This window comes from Nymphaea colorata, chromosome 1 (genome assembly GCF_008831285.2).
Source record: "Nymphaea colorata isolate Beijing-Zhang1983 chromosome 1, ASM883128v2, whole genome shotgun sequence".
Taxonomy (NCBI): Eukaryota; Viridiplantae; Streptophyta; class Magnoliopsida; order Nymphaeales; family Nymphaeaceae; genus Nymphaea; species Nymphaea colorata.
This window is the reverse complement of record NC_045138.2, coordinates 20,096,615-20,117,183: the sequence shown is the minus strand read 5'-3', so window position 1 is coordinate 20,117,183 and position 20,569 is coordinate 20,096,615. Positions and strand designations below refer to the sequence as shown.

The following is a 20,569-nucleotide window of genomic DNA, read 5'->3' as shown; positions in this document are numbered from 1 at the left end:
GAAGGCATTTTTATCATTTTTCCAGTATATACATTTCCTTTTTACAATATATATATATATATATATATATATATATTGTCGTGAACTATTTCCCGCAATGCATTGCATGAAAGTCTGCTATTGATATAACAAGTTCTAAAAGGACAATTAATGAGAAGAATGTTGTGTTCTTTAGACGGCAAGGTCGGTCTTATGAATATGTCCCAAATTGCAGCCGAAAGAAAGCAGCATTCCTATTGTTAAAAGCTTTTTGCTGACTCACAAGTTCATGACCCATCGTCACAAAAAAGTAGTGTTTTGAATAGAGGGGAAAAAAGGATAATGGTAAAACAGAAGCATGTGCAAATATAAGTACCCACTCAATTTTTTTAATGTCCAGGTTGATTTGAGCAAATTTAATTATGTACATGCACATAATAAAAGATTGTACGTGGAATCTGAAGATTTTCTATCCTTTAAAATAAGGCCGTATGAATATGGGAGATTTTTTCCCCCCTTGGTAGGCATCAACCTTTGAATCGCTCGTTTGCAACATGTAAGGAAAGTTGTCCCCAAACATAACGGCAAAAAATCATCAACTTGGTATGTTATATATATATATATATATAAGTTAATGTATAAACTTTTCTACGTTAATTTAGCTTTAATCAAATTTTCTTCACTGTGGAGCGGTGCTTGGGATAAACACTTTATTGTACTTCAGTGAGCCATGATTATTTTCATAATATGTTATAATGATTTTAAAACATATTATTAGTTTTTTATTATACACTAACATGAGTTCATCGGTTAGGCAAGTTCAATTGCTTCGGTAACTTGTTTGAGAAAAAAGACGACTCTGTTCCATATAAGATCTTGGGTTTAACTCATGCCGTGCACGAAATTTTCGATTTTCTTTTCGATTCTGAATGGTCCAACTAAAATTCCACCATTTTTGCTTCTATGCCATAGTCAGAAACGATCAAACTTTTTTTTAGTCATTAAAACTGGAATTTAAAGAAGTTTTGCAACTGGAATTCTAAGTATTACGTTAGATTTATAATCTTTACTTTGAATAATATTTGAGCAGTTTAGTTAACAAGTGCTCGGTGAATATTTTGAACTAGTTTATGACATTAATAAATCACATTATTACAAACTATGAATAAAGTCATTTCAAAACGTAAAGGTTGTTTTATGTAAAACTTCATAAAAACATACAGCATCGAAAATAAAGTAATTTTGCACAGTGGCACAAAATATAGTTCAAATAAGATTTTCTTAATAAACCAAAATTAGCTCAATTGCTATAAGCAATGCTTTACAGATTCAATTACAGGTAATGCTACAAGTCTCTAAACATGCAATTAATTTGGGATTAACAACTCAAGTTATTTTTAACCAAATTTAGCTAATGGTGTTGATAATATATTAACAGTTTATTTTATTTTCAGTGCTCAAAACATAAATTTCTTGCTAAAAAAAAAAATTGGATATTCTTTCGGCTATTAATTCTAAGTCATGAAAAAACCTCAATGAACATCAAACTTTACATACCCAAATTTGAATGGTTGCTAAACAAACATTGCAAATCACAATTTTAAAGTTGGATAGTTCAGGATGAGCAAAAGGCGAACCTACAGTACTGACGCGAGACTGATGCCCGTCCACCCTTCCCCCTAGCTTCAAGGTCTAGGGTTGCATGAGCAGGGGCGGAGCCAGGGGGCCCTGGCCCCACCTCAATATTTTTTAAAATTTATATGTAAATTTTGAAAAAAATTATTTGTTTATATAAAAATTTTGAAAAATGATATTTTAGCGTGTGTCAAAATTTAAAAAACTTTAATTTGACCCGTTCATAAAAAATTTTGAGTTTCGTCCCTCTGCATGGAGATTTAGTTTAGTCATCTGAGCTGGCGTTTGCCACCATTTACAATACACAAAAGCAGCACTCATGGGAATTGAAACTGAATTGACGCCTAATCAATTATGCTATACCCTTGTAACTATAAAGTTTAATGGTCATTCCATTAGATAGTTATAGGTTGGACATTCAATTAGAACAATGAAAATACAATAAAACATTATGTGCATTTGTTGTGGCAAATATATGTCTTTGAGGTGTGAGGACAAATATTTGCAGTCAATAGCATTCTACATTAAGAGTGAACTTCATTTAGCCTTCCAATATATTTTTTCATTAATGGGCAAAAAAGATTAGTATAACTCAACCACTTTATGCAAAAACACTCATTCTTTCATCGGGCATAATTAACTTTGAATCAATATTTTTCTATTACATAAGATTAGCATTTGTAAGATGTCTAGAACAGAAATGTGCATACCATGAAGAGCAAGAGTGAAAGTGGAAAAAAAAAATACCATATAAATTACCAAATTACCCATCCCATAATAGGTGGGAACATGCCACGGCATAACATGGAAAGTTCCTTCCCTCCTCCAAAGCAAAGCAAGGGTTTTACTTTAACTATGTAGAAAGTGTGAGGAGATTAGCTTAAAACAAGGGCACACCTGGAATACAAGACCAAGCAGAAGTGCAAATAAGGAAGGAATCAGGACTCCTCTGAGGGTTTCACTATATAATTTCTTAGTCGCCCCCTGAAATTTACCCAAAATTAAACCCTCCTCGCTTCTCCTCTTTTCCCCTTAATCAAGTTTCCGGGGTCCTCCCTCCCCGGTGGTCTGCGCCCAGCGGGAGAGAGAGAGGGAGAGAGAGAGAGAGGGCAGTCCACTCGTCGAGTTCCTCCTGAATTTGGATCACACAGGCTCCATGACAGTGATGACGCCTCCTACTTTGGACGTAAGTAATCTGTCTTCCTCATTTTTAGTGGCTCTCTGCTTCGCGATTCTTCCTGCTTTGGTTCATCATTCGAACAGTGGGATTCTAATGCGTTTGGGTTCAGATTTCATTGTCTTCGCTGTTTGATTGATTTATTCCGTCCGCTTGAGTATTTAGGTGTTGGCGATTATGATCGTAAGATCGTGTTCTTAAATGGCTTATAGGGTTTTGGTCCGGTTATTGGTTGGATCTAAGTTTCGGTTTCGTTATTTTTATGGTTTTTGTTGCAGCAGGAGGACGAGGAAATGCTCGTTCCTCATTCTGATTTCAACGACGGCCCGCAGTCGATGGACGGTACGTGCCGGAGCTTCATTTTTCCCGCGATTTCTTGGTCGTTTATTTCGTGCTTATCGCTTTTTCCGATTGTGTTTTGGGTTCAAGGTGAATTGGTTGCGGTCTGGTTGTGTTTCTGATTACTTCGTGTGTAATCCAGTAGTTGTGGCGCAAGGAGAGACCGTGAGCACCGCCGAGAACCAGACGGTCGAGGAGCCCCCTTCGACGCGGTTCACTTGGACGATCGAGAACTTCTCGAGGCTTAACTTGAAGAAGCACTACTCTGATATCTTCGTCGTTGGTGGTTATAAATGGTAGGCGGATCTAATTGTGGGGTCATTTTCTTAGCTTGCATTGGATTAATTGATCGTGTTCTGCTGGAACTTCATTTATGCGACGCATTTAGAACACTTTTTGATCGTTGCACATTTCAACTGATTTCAGGAGGATTTTGATCTTCCCAAAGGGGAATAACGTAGACCATTTGTCTTTGTATCTGGATGTGGCTGATTCGGCAACTTTGCCTTATGGTTGGAGTCGATATGCACAATTCAGCTTGGCTGTGATCAATCAAATCCATAACAAGTACAGCATAAGGAAAGGTATGCGTCTTGGACTATGGGTCTCTTCTTATCGGGTGCATCTGTGGTTCTATGTTCATTGCACTTAATATTACGCTATTGAGTTGGCACTGAGAGTCTATGTGCATGCTGCAGCTCTCTCTGTAATTGCTCTGATTTGCTTTTAGCAAACCTGCTCATTGTAGTTATGCTTGAGTTACTTGTCATGCATGGTTCCAATGAGACATTCTATAAAATTCGATTCATAACTTTTCGTGTTTTCCACCTCACTCTGTTGCTTTTATCAGATACCCAGCATCAGTTTAATGCACGGGAGAGTGATTGGGGTTTTACTTCCTTCATGCCTCTTGGTGACCTATACGACCCAGGAAAAGGGTTTCTTGTAAATGACACATGCATTGTTGAGGCTGAAGTTGCTGTCCGCAAGGTGGTTGATTATTGGACGTACGACTCAAAGAAGGAAACTGGATATGTGGGTCTTAAGAACCAAGGAGCAACATGTTACATGAACTCTCTTCTTCAAACATTATATCATATTCGCTATTTTAGAAAGGTTTGGATCACCTAGGGATGCTATTACTTCACAGTTCACATTGAGCGAGTGCTGGTGTTTTTAATGCTTTTATCAGATGAGGACCAATTTTAAGCTTCATTGTCAAGTCCTCTTTCCATAATCTACTTAGCCAATAGACAGGGTTTAACTTTTTTTTTTTTTTTATTGGTTCTTTGGAGATCACGTGAAGCAACTGTAACATACAAGCTTTTTCTTCTCCTGTCTAGGCTGTGTATCATATGCCCACAACTGAGAATGATATGCCCTCTGGTAGTATCCCTCTGGCTTTGCAGAGCTTGTTTTATAAGCTCCAGTACAGTGACAACAGTGTTGCCACAAAAGAGCTGACAAAGTCTTTTGGGTGGGACACATATGACTCCTTCATGCAGCATGATGTTCAAGAGCTTAATAGAGTTCTTTGTGAAAAGCTGGAAGACAAGATGAAGGTATGGCAACTGCTGCAATGGAAATTGATGAGGACCACTCTATTTCTCTCCATCTCATTACATTTACTCCATGAATTAGGGCACTGTGGTTGAGGGCACTATACAACAGTTATTTGAGGGCCACCATATGAACTATATTGAGTGCATCAATGTGGATTACAAGTCGACAAGGAAGGAGTCATTTTATGGTATTTAACAAATGACTTTCTGTCAACAGCTGAGTTCTGTTCATTTATGGTTATTCACTGTCTTCTATGAATTTCATGTGCTTTTCAGACCTTCAGCTTGATGTTAAAGGGTGTAGAGATGTTTATGCTTCCTTTGACAAATATGTGGAAGTGGAGCGCCTTGAAGGTGATAATAAATATCATGCTGAGCAACATGGGCTGCAGGTAGGTGATAGCATGACAAGCTGCCGTAATGGCATATTTCTATTATTTGGGGTTGGTCTTGCCTTCAAAAATGGCATGCAATATACATAGTATCATAACTAAAGTATTGGTTTAGATTTGTCTTATGTCACAAATAGATAATGCTGTAACTTGAATTACTATAGGATGCAAAGAAGGGCGTTCTTTTCATCGACTTCCCTCCAGTTTTGCAGCTTCAGTTGAAACGTTTTGAATACGATTTCATGAGAGATACAATGGTCAAGGTAAGTTGATGATATGCCTCTTCCTTTGGACGTTGTGTTCACTGACTTGATAATCTTGTCGTGGTTTCTCGTTTACGTCAAACTTGTTCTCTGCTGCAATCATTCTTATTATTGTATTTTGTAGGTAAAGCAAATGTCGGGCTATTTTGAAGTAAAAAAGTTTCTATTCTTATGGTGGTTTAGTTGCTTGATGAGAAAAATCTGATAGAGATGTTTAACTGGGGGCAAATTCTTGTTTACTGGAGAATTATGCTACTAAGTTGTGTAGTATATATTTATGTGCACTTCAAACCTAATATGTTTGTATCCCAATAACAGTCCACCTTGGAAACGAAAATGTTGGTGTCTTGTCTTCCGTTGAAAACGTCAAATGAGGGGAATGCTTGAATTGGGATAAGATTTTCAACATCTTATTATTTATCTCAGGATAATACCATAAGAAGAATTCATATCGTCATGTGTCACTTGTGTATTCTCTTTCCTAAGTTTTTGGATGCTGAAGCAATGTTCAGATATTGGTGCATTAACTGAAAGTTTACTTGATCCTGGTTGAAGGTTTGCCAGCTGTCAGCACCATTGAGAAGTTGGATTTACTGAAATGGGCATCAAACTTGATAAACTGTGTATGTTATATGGAGCTTCTCTCTGGCACAAGAATATGATACTTTTGTTTTAAGAGGTTAAATCATATGTAAGACAGTCCTATATCTTGTGCTAATGAGCCATACTTGCTGGTGATTTTTTCTGTTTGGGCTGTTGGATGGTCTCTTTGATGTTCATTGGATGTAGAAACATTTTTGGGTAAACCCTCTTTGTGGCAACAAGCTGTTACTTCTGTTAACTTGTTGTGCTTGTGTGCTATTTGATAATTGAGGCTCACCCACAAATTGGATTCTCAAGCATCTAGTTTGGATGAAGATCGCTTGTTGATTGGACAAAAGAACCTGCAGTCGCATATTTATTTTGTTTGCTTTTCAGTTCCAAGCACTACAGCATCTAGGCAGTTATTTTCCTGGAACTTGATTGATGTTCTTGGTTTCAAGCATTCTGGCTAGTTTCTTATTGGATTAAGGTAGGCAATCTTATGCTTTTGTCGGCAGAAATATTGTCCTTTGGTCACAGGTGTGGATCTGTTGTCTTCAGGAATGACAAGCTAAACAAATGATAAGTGCATCTTTTGGCCCCCGTCTAAAATTTCAGTCCCAGAGGAAATATTGCTGTGTTGGAGCTTGCAGTTGCTGCCATGGTGATGCATGTTAACTGCATCAAAGTATAGATTTAGCTGTAGTTGAATGTTGTCATTTGAAGTCGGATGGCTTTGGTGAATTTTTCTGTGGGCATCGACATTATTAGTGCAGTCGGTGTAGATGTTTCTGCACCTCCACAAGAGCAACCTCTTGGAGTTGAATATTTCAAAGAAAACCTTCAATCGTGCTGAAATGTCCTCTATTGACCTTTTTAAAGTCCCACATTCCTCTAAGATGTTGAAATGACAACAATATGAAGAAATTTGATCTTCATGCTGGTCAAATGTTTTGATGGTCTGAAGCTACAAAATCTAATCACAAACAACTTTTTAGTCTCTTGAAGCCCAAATGATCACCCAATTCCATTAGCTGGCAACAAGGTGAGAGATTAACAAGGGTCTTCTGAGGACCTGCTTTGTTCTTGTGTTGAACTGTTATGGAGTGAGCGATATTCCTCCTACGGTTTATGCCATGAATTGCATATCTTGAATTATCTTCAATTTATGAGTGCTCGTTTCTTGGATGTGTTTTTCTTGAGCAAAAGAATGCTGGCAATATGATCCTTATGTGTTCCTGATGGAAGGATTGCTTCAACTTGTTATAAGGTTTCATTTCAGTGGGTTTGGTATCTATTTTGGAATGCTAATGTGTCTGAGTTATGTGTTCATAATTATAGGTACTTCGAGGAGTTATTTTGTCTCTAATATTCTTTTTTAGATTTTTTCGTGAGCAAACTAATATGGTCCCTTTTGAAGTTTTTGTAACTTTTTCACCACTTCATTTATGTGCTGAAATAATGTGTAGTATTTATCATGGCTTGGGGAATCTCTGGTTTACAGTATTTAAAACCTTTCTTGAGGATATGTTTGAAAAAATGTTGGATTTTGGAACCATGGAATGTTAAAATTTATGGACCTTTCTTGCATTTGTACTGGAGTGTTCACAAGCTTATCACAACTTTAGATAAGTTAAGACTGACTGTGAATAATCAACTATACTTGCTTCGCATGGTAGAGATGTATTGATATCTTATTCCATGTCTCATTTGCAGATAAATGATCGATATGAGTTCCCGTTGCAACTGGACCTTGATAGAGAGAATGGCAAGTACCTTTCTCCAGATGCAGACAGGAGTGTTCGGAACCTATACACACTTCACAGGTAGATCTTATGGTGTGATTTTGTTGTACCCTTCCTGTTTGATTAAGATAGATCTATAGAACTCATTAGTGGCTAAATTGTTTACTTAAATGACAAATTGTTTCATTTTTCTTTGCCTCTCTTTGTGGTGGTCACTTTCTTGTGCTCCTGATCTTGCATAGTTTTCTTTTTCTGCTGAAAAGTGGAGTGGAGGAAATAGGTGTTCTTGGAAGTACTTTCTTAGTCACATTGTATCACGTACTTGTTCATGCATTCATGTGCCTGAATTATCTGACGCACACAGGTGTTATATCTAGCAGAGAGATTTTGAGCATCATATGCAGCACAGTTGGTGCATGTAAAAATTGAAAACCTAGAACTGTGTGTTGCATGAGCACCATTATCATCAATTATTATCTATTTTGGAACAGCTCTTGAAGAGGATTTCTTTAAGGGCACGTTTGGTTGCCCAGGCTTTTTTTAAGCTTTGGGTGAAATATTACGCATTTAGGGTGTATGTGTGAAACTTATTCACAGGATGAGCATGTCCGAGTCTTTCCTTGTGAATCGTCCCCCTGGCGAGCCTTCTCACTTGGCCTGGTGTGAGGCTCTTAAGCTGATGGTCCTTCAAAGAACTGGAGGATCCTCTTCATCTGCCTGTGATCTTCTGTTCTAGCATGTTCAGTCCATTCTTTAGTGATAATTTCAGCATTGCTCTGCACAAATGTTGGCTTCACTCAAAGCCAAATTCATCATGATTTTTTGGTGACAGAGTTTCCTACCAATCTCCACTTTCTGCAGCAGTGGGAAGGCTTCATGGTTGATTCTATCGCTCATGGATTGTCCACCACAATACGCAAAATACTGCTTCTGCTGTTTTTTTGTTATTGGTGGATGATCATCCATGCTGCTGGCAGTTGATGTTATGCTCAACAATGTTTTAAATGAAGAAGCAAGAGGGATTAGTTTTACTGGTATTCTTAGACGACAAACATTTGATATGTCCCGTTTGAAATGTGTCATCCAGGATGTGGATCTGTTTTCCACAGGTACTGGTTGAAGTTGTCATGAAGTTGTTACATTAAGGCTTGTCAACCTGGCCATACATATTTTCTCGTCAAGAATTATATGAGAGGTAGAAATCGGAGCCATGATGGTGGTACTATAAGGGGGTTGTTGCCCCTTATCATTCAAGTACTATCATTCAAGTACGAGAGAGTTCATAGCATGGAACAAAGTTATCTTTGAATAACCTGTAACCCAGAATTTAACATGTCCCCATAAACCTATATGCGGATAACTTCTCCAAGCATCCAAACATGCCCCAAGTCGTCTACCATGCAAACAGCTTGTGTAAAACCTACGCCTGACCCTCATTTGGTGGAGATTTGTCACATATAGGAAAGACAAGTGCATATTGTTGCCATTTTTTCCCTCTACTATGTTGCTTACGCAAAGTTGGTCAGTCTGCATGGATCCTAAACCATCTTAATGTTAATAATGGGCCAAGTCACATGGATGCAGGTCCAAAAAGGTATGACACAGAAATTTCTGGAGTTGTGTGACATAAGTTGTTGAAGCATTGCAATGATTGACCAACTTCAAGCAAAGTAATTACTAAGTTCATAGTTTATACATAATCCTTTGCAACTAAAGGAAAAAATCTGTTCATCATCCATGTTGTGTAGATCACTGTGATCCTAGCTGTAATCAAACAGAAATGTGACTGCAGGAAAAGGAGCTAGAGAGAACATTCACGTTCTGCAAACATGATTCTTTTAACCCATAGCAGAAACCTGAGCAATTAAAGGAGAAAAACATGCAATACATATAGCTTGCATTCTGCAGAATGGATAGCTTACAGAAAATAAAAATGGAGAGGAGAAAACTGTAAAACTCAATGAAAAGAATTATAAAATGTTCTTTGAAACAGAAGCAAAACTAACAACACAAGACCCTTTTTTGGTTAAGAAAAAAAAATTCAAACTACCATTGAAGTGAACATATAAATCTTAAAATGGTATCAGGCATCAGAGGCGGATCTGGCTATCGGACTTTTGGGTGGAGGGAGGGAAGGTTGGATGGATGGGTTAAAAAATAGAAGAAAATATAGAAAGTGCATAATCTACCTCACTAGAAGTTGCCGTTAGTTGACAGTGGATCTGCGCTGCAGCCTGTTGCTAAATTTAGTCACCAGTTGTCGAAGGCTGGTGCAGGTCGTTGGGTTTGGTGCAGGTGGAGGAGAAGGGAAGAAGAAGAACAATGCCTTTTTTTTTGAATATTTAGGATTTGGGAAAGATTTTTAAATGTATTTAAGAAATGGATCTGATCTGGGTTTGACCTGATCCAGATCCACGTGTACCCATAATGCAAAACAGACACGTGTCCTACCAACATGGACATGTGACCCAAAATCATGTACCCATATACATATAGGATAATATTAGGATTACCACTTGTATTGAATGATAATAGTTTAATGGAGGAATCAAGATTGGATTGAAGAATTTCTCATACCACCGAAAAAGGGTGGTTAATCAGAAAATGCAAGGAGTTGATAACTTATGTCTATTCGTCAGTTTCCATCTGTGCAACTTGGTTTGTTATTCTTTTCCAATTTGGTGTGACAAGTGCTGGAAATGCAATAAATTATATCAGGAGGTGATATGGTTATTCATATTTGAATTATTGTTGGTTTTTCTTTCCACAATAAAATATGGTTAAACAAAAGGTCTAAATAATGTCATATTAGTATGATTTTTTTCGTTCACAATTTCTCTAGATAATTGTCACAAATATCATTCTCTAGTTCTTATCAGCGAGGTCTTCTTGGGTATTAAATGGGGATTTTTGGGAAAATGTCTGGAATTAAAAAATAAAAATAGAAAAAATTATGAAAGAATTGACTTTTTGTTTAAAGTTTCTTCTCAAGATATTGATCAAATTCCTGAATAGTTCTTAAAATATTAAAAGAAACATCAAGAAAATTTAATATATTAAAAAAGCGAAAAATAGAATATTTGATTTTGGTGATTTTTTCAAAATGTTTTCTTTTTACTCATTTTATTTGTTTTTCTGTATGTTCTTTTGTTGTCCTGTGAGATGGCCCCGACATTTGTGACAATACTTTTGAATCTTAGATGACGAAAATGTTCTAGCCTTCGCCAGATATGTACATCACTCTGCTTTTCATTAACCTTTTAATGTTAATTTTGCTTGGAAATGATTTATGCACTGCCTTCACATCTCTTCTGTAAGTCCATCTAATTTTGTACGTGGCCATAAATACTGGTGCTTGATTTTGGAAACATTCACTAGTATATCCTCAGATATTTTGAGTTGTGGTATAACTAGCATATCAAGCATAGACTGCGTCACTGTATAGTTAACAGCTCCATATCCATGTCACATTGTCACGATCATTAAGTAACTGTTAAGGTAATTATGTAGGAGTTGAGTCTTGTAGTTTCACATTTCGTATGTCTTGGCCTTCTATGGTCCATGTCTATGCATTTTATACGTTCTATATTTTCAGAAATAACCAATAGCTGGACAGATGTATGTTAGGAAGATTGATGAAGCTTTCCTTCTATTTGAAGGTCCCTTGACCTCCATGGTTCTAATAATCTATTTTATTAGTTATGAGTGCAGTGAATGAGCTTTTTCTATTCCTAGTTGTGCCCTTTGTGATGTATGGCTCCTTAATGTGTTTTTTAGCGAAAAATGGTTCACATGCCATGTAGTCCTTCCAACAAAACTTAAGTTCCAGATTTTCTGTTTACAAAGCTTGGATAAATGCATCTGCGTGTACATGCCCTGATACTTTGTTTTGTTATGTGTAATGATCACTATTTATTTTCTGCAGCGTTCTCGTTCATAGTGGTGGGGTGCATGGAGGACATTATTATGCTTTTATTAGGCCAACGCTCTCAGACCAGTGGTATGCATAGTTGTCATGGCTAATATAGCACATTTTTTCTCAAAAATGTTGTGATATTGTTATAAGCTGGCATGATATGTATCATATTTTTCTATAAATTTGAATTCTGAAGCTAATCTGACAAATGAAATATCATTGGTCAGTAATTAAATCTCATGCTACCTCATTTAATTTCTTTCTTTTGTTTCTTGCTCACTTAGTATGTATTTATAGTACCTTTTCAATTCTTTTTAGTTACAAAATTTATTAGTTCCTTTACAGTTCATCTTGAAAGGTTTGGTATACATCGTTGCAATTATTAAGCCTTGCTGAACTTTGTGATACTTGATCTTTTAATTTATGAAGATTTTGGGTATCTTATTTTGGGATCCAATTTGTAATCAGAATAGACTATTACTTTTAGGTATAAATTTGATGATGAAAGGGTAACAAAAGAAGACACAAAGCGAGCATTGGAAGAGCAGTATGGTGGTGAAGAGGAGGTGATTATGCATCAAAATGATTGCACTCGTGTGATCTCTCTCTCTCTCCCTGTCACACACACACATGCACTTGCTAACACACGCAAGCAGCCACATATATGCACACTATACATGTAATCTCTTATATCTGTTATTTTTTTTTTTATTCTGGCACATCATTGCAGTTACCACAGACAAATCCTGGATTCAACAATACACCATTCAAATTTACCAAATATTCAAATGCGTACATGCTCGTGTATATTCGGGAAAGTGACAAGGAAAAGATAATTTGTAATGTCGATGAGAAGGACATCGCAGAGCATCTGCGGGTAAAACTGATTCACATCATTCATGTCTTCAAATTTATAGCAGTTTATGAGTGAACCTCAGGGTGAAACTTCAGAAAAATGCTATTCAATTCACAGATTAGGTTGAAGAAGGAGCAAGAAGAAAAGGAACACAAGAAGAAGGAGAAAGCCGAAGCACACCTGTATACAATTATTAAGGTTCTGACTTTTGCAGTTTCTTTTTCAGTTTTTTGATAGTACATGCTTTCTTTTATTGCAGTTTTTTTAAAAGTAAATATCCTGGTGATTTTGCTTAAGGTTGCTCGGGATGAGGATCTGTCAGAACAGATTGGCAAGGATATATATTTTGATCTGGTAGACCATGATAAAGTTCGAAGCTTTCGCATTCAGAAGCAACTGCCTTTTAGCCTCTTTAAGGTACTCTACTATGGGTTGCTGTTTTGGTCCTATTTTCACTTAATTTAAATTTTGTACACATTGCCAAAACCTTAGTAGGTAGTATATGAAATGTACTGTAGGATGTAACCATAAAATGTTAGGAGGAATTTTATGTTCTTCTGTGTTGTTACTTAAGATGAATTAGTTTAATGCTTAACCTTAATATTCATTGAAGTGCAAGCATGGTTCATATCCTTTTATTTGGTAGCTAACTCTGAGCCTCTTGGTGTGCCTGTATATGGAAACTTTCATAGATCCACAAGTAAATTGTTAGATGTGGAGTTTTTTTTTTTTCTTTCAAAATGTTTGTCCCTGTTATCCATTAATCCATGTGCCATTTGCTTTTGTGTGTGCATGGTATGTCTTCTTTTGGTAACACGTGATGTTACAGAACATTTAAAATTTTACATATTTTTTCAGCCTTATGGCTTCTGCAGGGTGATGCCTTGACTTTCCAATTCTTAAATGATAGGCAGCTACTTAATTCTTTTGAAAGGAAGTGTATGAGAATGTTGGTGTTATGAGGTGTATATTATTTCTTATGTTTGTCTGCCTAAGGGAGGAAAAGGATACAACTCATTTTGCCGGAACTATGGTACTTGTATTTCACGCACACACCATAATAGATCTATAGAGAGGATGTTTTTCTGCCCATGGAAGATCAAAAGTATGGTTACTTATCTATGCAAGTTCTTAGTAACACTGCAAATGCTTTCTTCAGAATTGGGTGGTTATCCTGTGTTACTATTTGTCTTTTCTTCTGTTACCTGTGAGTTTCAATTGTCTTTTCACCTTCCAACACTTTTATACTTTCAGTGTTGTTAGCTTACTATTGATTTTATTATGATAATTTAGAGCTGTTGCTTTCATGATATTTATTGCGCATCATAATTCTTGGTGTGGTTTTTTCTGACAGGAAGAAGTAGCCAAGGAGTTTGGGATACCAGTGCAATATCAACGTTTTTGGCTGTGGGCGAAGCGTCAAAATCATACATATCGTCCTAATAGGCCTCTAACCCAACAAGAGGAACTTCAGTCGGTACTTAGCTGCTCTAGTTGCTGATTTTTTCCTTTTCATTTGCATCCTTGGGCTAAGAGGAGCAACAAAGAATCTATGTCTATAACAGTTGTATTTATCCCCTTTCTATGTTCTTGCTTTTGGTTGCCTTCTGCCTTTGCGAGGCAAATAATGGGGGGTGCAGGTATGTGTGGCTTATCTTCTGATCCATTGATTAATGTGTTGTTTCTGTTTCATTAATTTCTCCTTATGAAAATGCATTGTTACTTCAAATGTTCTCAGTCACTAAGTTGTGTCAAGGAAGCTTCATTATTTCAAAGTTCAAATGGTCTTAGCGACTAAGTTATGTAGTTGCTATTTGCTGTAGATTTAGTACCTATTACAAATGGATTTGGTGACTTATTAATTGGTTCTTTTCTATGTGCGATACATCTTTGTACTACCCCGGGATGCATAGTGTACTTTGAGGCATGTGCGTCTTTCTTCTAAGATCACTCTTTTGAGCTATTCATTATAAGAAACACAACTTTTTTCCAATCATCAATATATTTTGTTCATTCACTGTAGATATCTACTTTTCTCCTATTTTTATTGCCTGAATAATTTGCTGCAATTTGTCATAGCTCTTGGGGAGCTTATTCCCAACAATAAAGTAATGCGTACTGCCCGTAAATGGGCAATAGTGCCTGGGCTCTTCCTGCTCAATGCATCTGCAACTAAGTTGGCTTTCCCGGGATGATAATCAATTTGTGCAAAATCATAGCCTTTTATCAATTCTAACCATCTTTGTTGGTGCAAATTTAATTCTTTTTGCCTGAGAAAATATTTCAAACTTGTATGATATGTAAATATGTGGCATGTTTCACCATATAAATACTGAGTCCATATTTTCCAAGCAAACACAATATCTGCCAGCTCCAAAATATGGGTAGGTTCTAGCTGGTCTTTCATGTTCTATCATTAGTAGCTTGTTTAAAGCTTTTATTCGCTTGAAGATAGCAGCATTTAAAAGAGGGGGATGGGGGAGAGGGATGGGGCAAAAGATTCTCTCCAATGTGTAAAGTTGTGGGGACATTTTCTGGATGATATTCTTATCATGTATTCTGTTCTTTTTCTCTTCTGTCTAGGCAGTTAAGAAATAAGAACATCATTGATTTTGGGGTGAGAAATTTAATTGATGGCATGCACAAGCTTGCAGTAAAAATAAAAATAAAACATATAGTTGCAACTTGCAAGTGGCTCACATTCAAATAGATGCAAAAACAGCATAATTTTGTGGAGGCACCAAAGGTAAATTAATAATTTTATATTACAATGTTAAAATGCTTAATGAAATACCACATGTTGAGTTTTAACATGGTTTTAAAGACGTTAGTGTTTTTTGTCAAAATACGTCATGAGGTTCACCTTCTGGAGATTTTTCCTGGAACGAATGAAGTTTGAAAGAGTAACATTTATTCTTTGTTTCCTTCAAATTGATAAATTGCAATCTTGTGATTTTAACTAAATTTTCTTTTTAAAGTCAACCAATATGGTGCATAAAAGTAAATATTACTTTTCATTATAATGACATTTTCTCAAATTGGTTGTCAATGATAAATGTTGTGCCTGATCCTTTTTGTTGTTATTAAAAGGGTTGAGTTTGTAAACAAAAGTCAGGAAAGCAGGCATTCAAGAAGCTTCAAGTCAGATCTATCTTAAAAATGGGCATGTGAATATTTAATACTGCCCTTCTTTTTGGCAAACAAACAAATTAGTTATATACTGTTATTACTTTTTTTCCATTGGATGGTCTGGGCTTGCTTTATATTTTGATGGGCAATTAATACAAGAGATAATGAGAAAAGGTTGAAATTGAGAGTGGGCGCGCCAGATCTGGTCAGCACACATAGTGGTTAAGATCCTATGGTTCAGAGTGCTCACATGCACTTTAAGTCTTTAACTTAATGTGGCTCCACTGCTGTTTCTTGCCTTATATTAGCATGTTCATTTGTGTGTTGCATTCTTGTTTTTTTTCTACATATATGATTTTTTTTTTCTGAATTTGTTAATGTTTTTATCTTCCATTTTTCTGTCTGGAAATTAGTTCTTTCCAATTAACTTTTAATCCAGTTTTTAAAATCTATATTAGCCAAGCAGAGGCCTGCAATACCTTGAACTCTTTCCTTTCTGTGCCCCCCGTTTTTTTTTGTAGACTTTGTTTGTCAGTGGTAGCAAGCTAGGTTGTTATTCTAGATTCAACCTTTTTTTTCTGTGTCATGCTAAAGAAGATGAATGATACTTGTTTTCCTTTTCTCCAAGTGGTGATTTGGAGCGTCAATCATATCTTGTTTGTGCCATTATTCCCCATGTACTGTACTTGTCTCTTGAGCTGATTTTCAGTTTTATTTTGTAGGTTGGGCAGTTGAGGGAGGTATCTAATAAATCTCATAATGCAGAGCTGAAGCTGCTCCTGGAGGTTGAATTTGGAATGGTATTTACATTATCAAGCATCTCTGTCGTTTTTTCCCCAAAATATGCTTTTAATATATCTTTTGGACAAAAAAGCTTCTTCTGTTTTCTTTGATGGAAAACATTATTTTGCTGTGTTGGGACCTAGGAGCTCATTTTTGTTTGTTTTACCAGGATTGTCAACCACTTCCTCCTCCTGATAAAACAAGAGAAGACATTTTACTTTTTTTCAAGCTTTATGACCCGGAGAAGGAAGAACTGCGGTATTTCACTCATGTCTTTCTTGGAGATATTGTTTTCACTCTAATCTCATAAGTATCTTTGTGATCTGTCTTAACTTTTGCTCTTTCAGGTATGTAGGAAGGCTGTTTGTGAAAGCTGGGGGTAAGCCTGTAGAGATTTTAGCAAGATTGAATGAAATGGCGGGCTTTCCATCAAATGAAGAAATTGAGTTATATGAGGTTAGGATTAGCTATGGCTGATGCAAACTCTCTAAGAGCTTTTTCCTTCAAATGCAATTACTGAACTTTCTGGATTTCTTTCATAACAATCATACTCTTTTCTTTGCTTTCAATGAAAACAGGAGATAAAGTTCGAGCCTACTGTTATGTGCGAACATATTGACACAAAAGTTACCTTTCGAGCTAGCCAGGTAGCCAACGCTGTATTCACACACACACACACACACATATGCATGCACTCAGTCAGACACTTCTTGAGGTAGATTAATTGATGACCAATCATAACGTTTGTTTTTGTAGCTCGAAGATGGGGACATTGTTTGTTATCAGAAAGCTCCTCAGGTTACCAATGAAAACTGCTGTCGTTATCCAGATGTACCTTCCTTTCTGGAATATGTTCATAATCGACAGGTACACAGTAAGCTCTTGCATTGATGGGCTTTATAGTGATTTAACAGGCACATAAGGAGCACTGGGGATGCTTCTTGGTTGAGCTCGTGGATGTTTAAGAAACATTAAGCGGCAGATGTTTGAATTGCTTCTTAAGCACAACATGGCTCAGTTCATATGTGTCATGATGGTAGTCTTGGTGGACTGATAGGCGTATATATTTTGTATAATATGCCAATGGCACTTTTTTTGCTTTTCCATCTTGAAGGTGTTCTTTATTTATAGCAGAGCGTTCATTTTAATGGTGCTAGTAGATTACCCATTTATTTTGATAGGCATATTTACTTTCTACCTAGCTAGGATTACATTTATGGCCCTTGGACATGCTTCTTGGTTGTAATCATGTGGTACTATCCTTTTGATTGGTGTACCTCTTGCCACCCATCTTCTTTCTTGTTGTATGCCAAAGTTTGATAGGTTACCGTGTTTTTTGGTTCTTGAATTGCTTCTTTATCAATCTTATGGAAAAAATGAGATCATACCAACATCTCACCTATGAGGTATCCATCTTTTGGGGTGGTCCTCACCCACAAACTAGTTATAGGAATGAAAGAACTTCCATCAATGCACCTTCATATACATCTCTGCCACATTGTTGTTCAAAATTTCATGTTGGCATGTGATGCGATTTTTATTCGAAGACTGTTAAAAATGATAGTAGTTCGTTGAAAACCAAGTAGAGATATGCACCACAGTACAAATCTCCGACTCTCTACCTAAGTAGTGAGTATGGGTTGATCCACATTGAATGGGATTAGAGATACAAAATAATTTCCACACTTTAAGTGAAACTTAACTTTTTAATCACATTGATGTATGTCAACAATAAGATTAATACTTCGTCACTCTATCAAATCAAAACGTCAAACATGAGTTCATATGCTAGCAAACAAGAAGAGAAGCAAAGAAAATCATCAGCTAATTCTTCTCGAGGACTCCACACCGATGCTCCATGTGCTTGTTGTGCACCATGGGTACTAGAGCATCGACTAAGGATTACGAACTTGGAGAATAAAGAAAATAATGTTAGAATTTATAATATGGGACAACCAATGGATGAAATAATAAGATATGGTAATTCTTTTTACGCTGTCACTACACCTCCCTAACCCCAAATATAAAGAAATACATACCAATTTACCACAGAAACACACTATCAAACGGCTAATCAAGGTACTTGTAAGCAAAGTTAGCATGCTGGATCAGATCTAGGACACTCTGATTAGAGGGTTAATTCTCTGATCTACACAATAGAAGTACTCATGAGCTAAGGAAGATGATGTAACTACTCTTTTATATGAAATCTGTAAGTTTTCATGACAGTCTGCTGGAATTTGCTTATGGCAAAGAGGTAGAAGTGTCAAAAATCAGAGAGAAGGATATTTTTGAGAGCTGATACTTCCAGCAATCAGGCCCATTCGACAGAATTTAGAAAACATCTGTATTTTCAAGGACATCACTATTTTACTACAGAAAACATGAAACTTGCAGTTCTGTAATATACTGAAGCCCAGTGGACAGCACAGTCATAAGGACCATACTAAATGAAATTCAATTTTGACAAAAATTGGTCTGCAAATTACAGACCTATTCATCTAATCACAGTTAAAGTTTCATGTTGAAATTCAATAGTCTGCCCTATAAAAATCAATTGCATAATAGTGCGAAATTCTGGTTGCACAGAAATTAAGCAAATCACATATAACATAAGGTTGCATAATAATAGGTCAAACAACTAAACTAACATGCACAACACCTACGATCATCCGAACTTGCTCTATCCTAAATATATGGATACAAAAATAAATCTATATCTACATGGTATGCAGAATTTAATCTATGCATGTTGTATGACAAGTGTGATGACATGTCATGTCATTTCTCACATGATAGGACTATGTTATGTGTATATGTTATATGTGATGTAGATGAACATGCTAGTATGAATATGTGAATGAGTAATATGCTATGGCATGGCATGCATGAAACACACGTGGATGACATGGAAGGAGGTATGGCATGCAGCATGACCTCTAAATGACTTGATGATGTATGCATGGGGCCCCACAGTCATTGTTTACATTTGTATAATATAGAAAAAATTACAATAAACCACTCAACTTTTGGGCCATTAACAAATAACCTATCAACTTTTCGGGGCTAACATATGAGCCCTCAACTTTTGCCCATAGCTCTCATATCACGGTTGCCATTACAAAACATGAAATTAAAGTGGTAGCTTACAAAATTAACCCTCTCAAAAGCAAAATATTGAAAATAACTAAAAAATTAGAAAAAATCTTTCGTTGTCTGGCGAGGTTCATTGGCAACCCTTCCTGGGCGGTGATCCTCCCTCCATTTCGTCCAACTATATCGATAATGAAATAATGCAGCATAAAAGCAAATCGACAATGAACAAGGGAAAAAGGGTAAGGTGTCTTTGCACTTCTCGGTTCTCCTACTTCTTTGTGGGTGATCGTTTGTTAGGTCTGTAGAAAAAAAAAGAGCAAGATTGATGCTATCTTCTACAATGATCATACTCAATCACCAAGGGGCAGGAATGCGATGGCTCTGAATCAAGGCATGCTGCCTTCATGAAGTTCCAAGGGGTCTCAAGGCTTCACAAATGAGGAGCGTGAATTTGTCGACCATTAATAGCCTTTCTCCATTAGTTCCTGTCATGCCTATCTTTTTTGCTGAATTTGGTGCTAGATTTTCCACTCAATCGGTCCATGTTGCACTTTCCATAGTGAGAGTATCATTCAAAATCTAAAATTCCTACTCGTTGAGGTGCTTGCTGATGCGAAAGTTGAGTGGCTTATTATAATTTTTTCTAAAATATAATTACTGAGAAGGGCTAAAATAGATAAAACAAACATAAAAAATAAAAATATATACCAGGAAAATTACAAATGTCAGTCTGTCGTGTCCAAGCAGTGTCTCATGCCGGCACTAGTGTTGTGGCTCATGGATACAAGTACTTCTACCTTTTAGAAGTGGCCATGTTACATTGGGTCAAATTATTATTCAATATTGGCTGGCTTATCATAGAGAGAGAAGGAAGAGAGGGAGATACCTATTATAATCAAAATAGGGAATTAGGGTATTACTGTGAATTAAGCTAAATCATTTGCTTTCCTTTCTTTTCTTTTACACAACTAACAAACATGTCTTTTGACATTTCCTTTCATTTCCCTCCCTCCCTTTTCAAACAAGATTTTTTAATAGTTTTTTTCCCCTTCCCTGCCTTTCCCTTTCCTTTCCCTCCATTTTTTAAAATCCTTTCCTTTCCACCCAGCCAAACA

General features: G+C 36.5%; 1 protein-coding gene across 4 annotated transcripts in view; it reads left to right on the top strand.

The window, feature by feature from the left end:
- Positions 1 to 2,631: 2,631 nt before the first annotated feature.
- The window catches only part of LOC116249877 (ubiquitin C-terminal hydrolase 12-like), a 28,422-nt gene continuing 10,484 nt past the window's right edge, over positions 2,632 to 20,569 (top strand). Inside the window, exons 1-21 of one of the 4 annotated variants that reach the window (XM_031623203.2) lie at positions 2,632 to 2,800; positions 3,073 to 3,133; positions 3,276 to 3,426; positions 3,557 to 3,714; positions 3,981 to 4,246; positions 4,474 to 4,692; positions 4,772 to 4,880; positions 4,969 to 5,084; positions 5,249 to 5,347; positions 7,646 to 7,755; positions 11,600 to 11,674; positions 12,078 to 12,156; positions 12,321 to 12,467; positions 12,564 to 12,644; positions 12,744 to 12,863; positions 13,801 to 13,923; positions 16,298 to 16,375; positions 16,528 to 16,616; positions 16,706 to 16,814; positions 16,937 to 17,005; positions 17,115 to 17,225. In XM_031623203.2, the coding sequence (XP_031479063.1) occupies positions 2,771 to 2,800; positions 3,073 to 3,133; positions 3,276 to 3,426; positions 3,557 to 3,714; positions 3,981 to 4,246; positions 4,474 to 4,692; positions 4,772 to 4,880; positions 4,969 to 5,084; positions 5,249 to 5,347; positions 7,646 to 7,755; positions 11,600 to 11,674; positions 12,078 to 12,156; positions 12,321 to 12,467; positions 12,564 to 12,644; positions 12,744 to 12,863; positions 13,801 to 13,923; positions 16,298 to 16,375; positions 16,528 to 16,616; positions 16,706 to 16,814; positions 16,937 to 17,005; positions 17,115 to 17,225 (2,400 nt within the window). In that variant the 5' untranslated portion in view covers positions 2,632 to 2,770. Of the gene's footprint in view, positions 2,801 to 3,069; positions 3,134 to 3,272; positions 3,427 to 3,556; positions 3,715 to 3,980; positions 4,247 to 4,473; positions 4,693 to 4,771; positions 4,881 to 4,968; positions 5,085 to 5,248; positions 5,348 to 7,645; positions 7,756 to 11,599; positions 11,675 to 12,077; positions 12,157 to 12,320; positions 12,468 to 12,563; positions 12,645 to 12,743; positions 12,864 to 13,800; positions 13,924 to 16,297; positions 16,376 to 16,527; positions 16,617 to 16,705; positions 16,815 to 16,936; positions 17,006 to 17,114; positions 17,226 to 20,569 lie in introns of all 4 variants that reach the window. The other 3 variants (XM_031623198.2, XM_031623192.2, XM_031623185.2) reach the window with 3 other exon arrangements.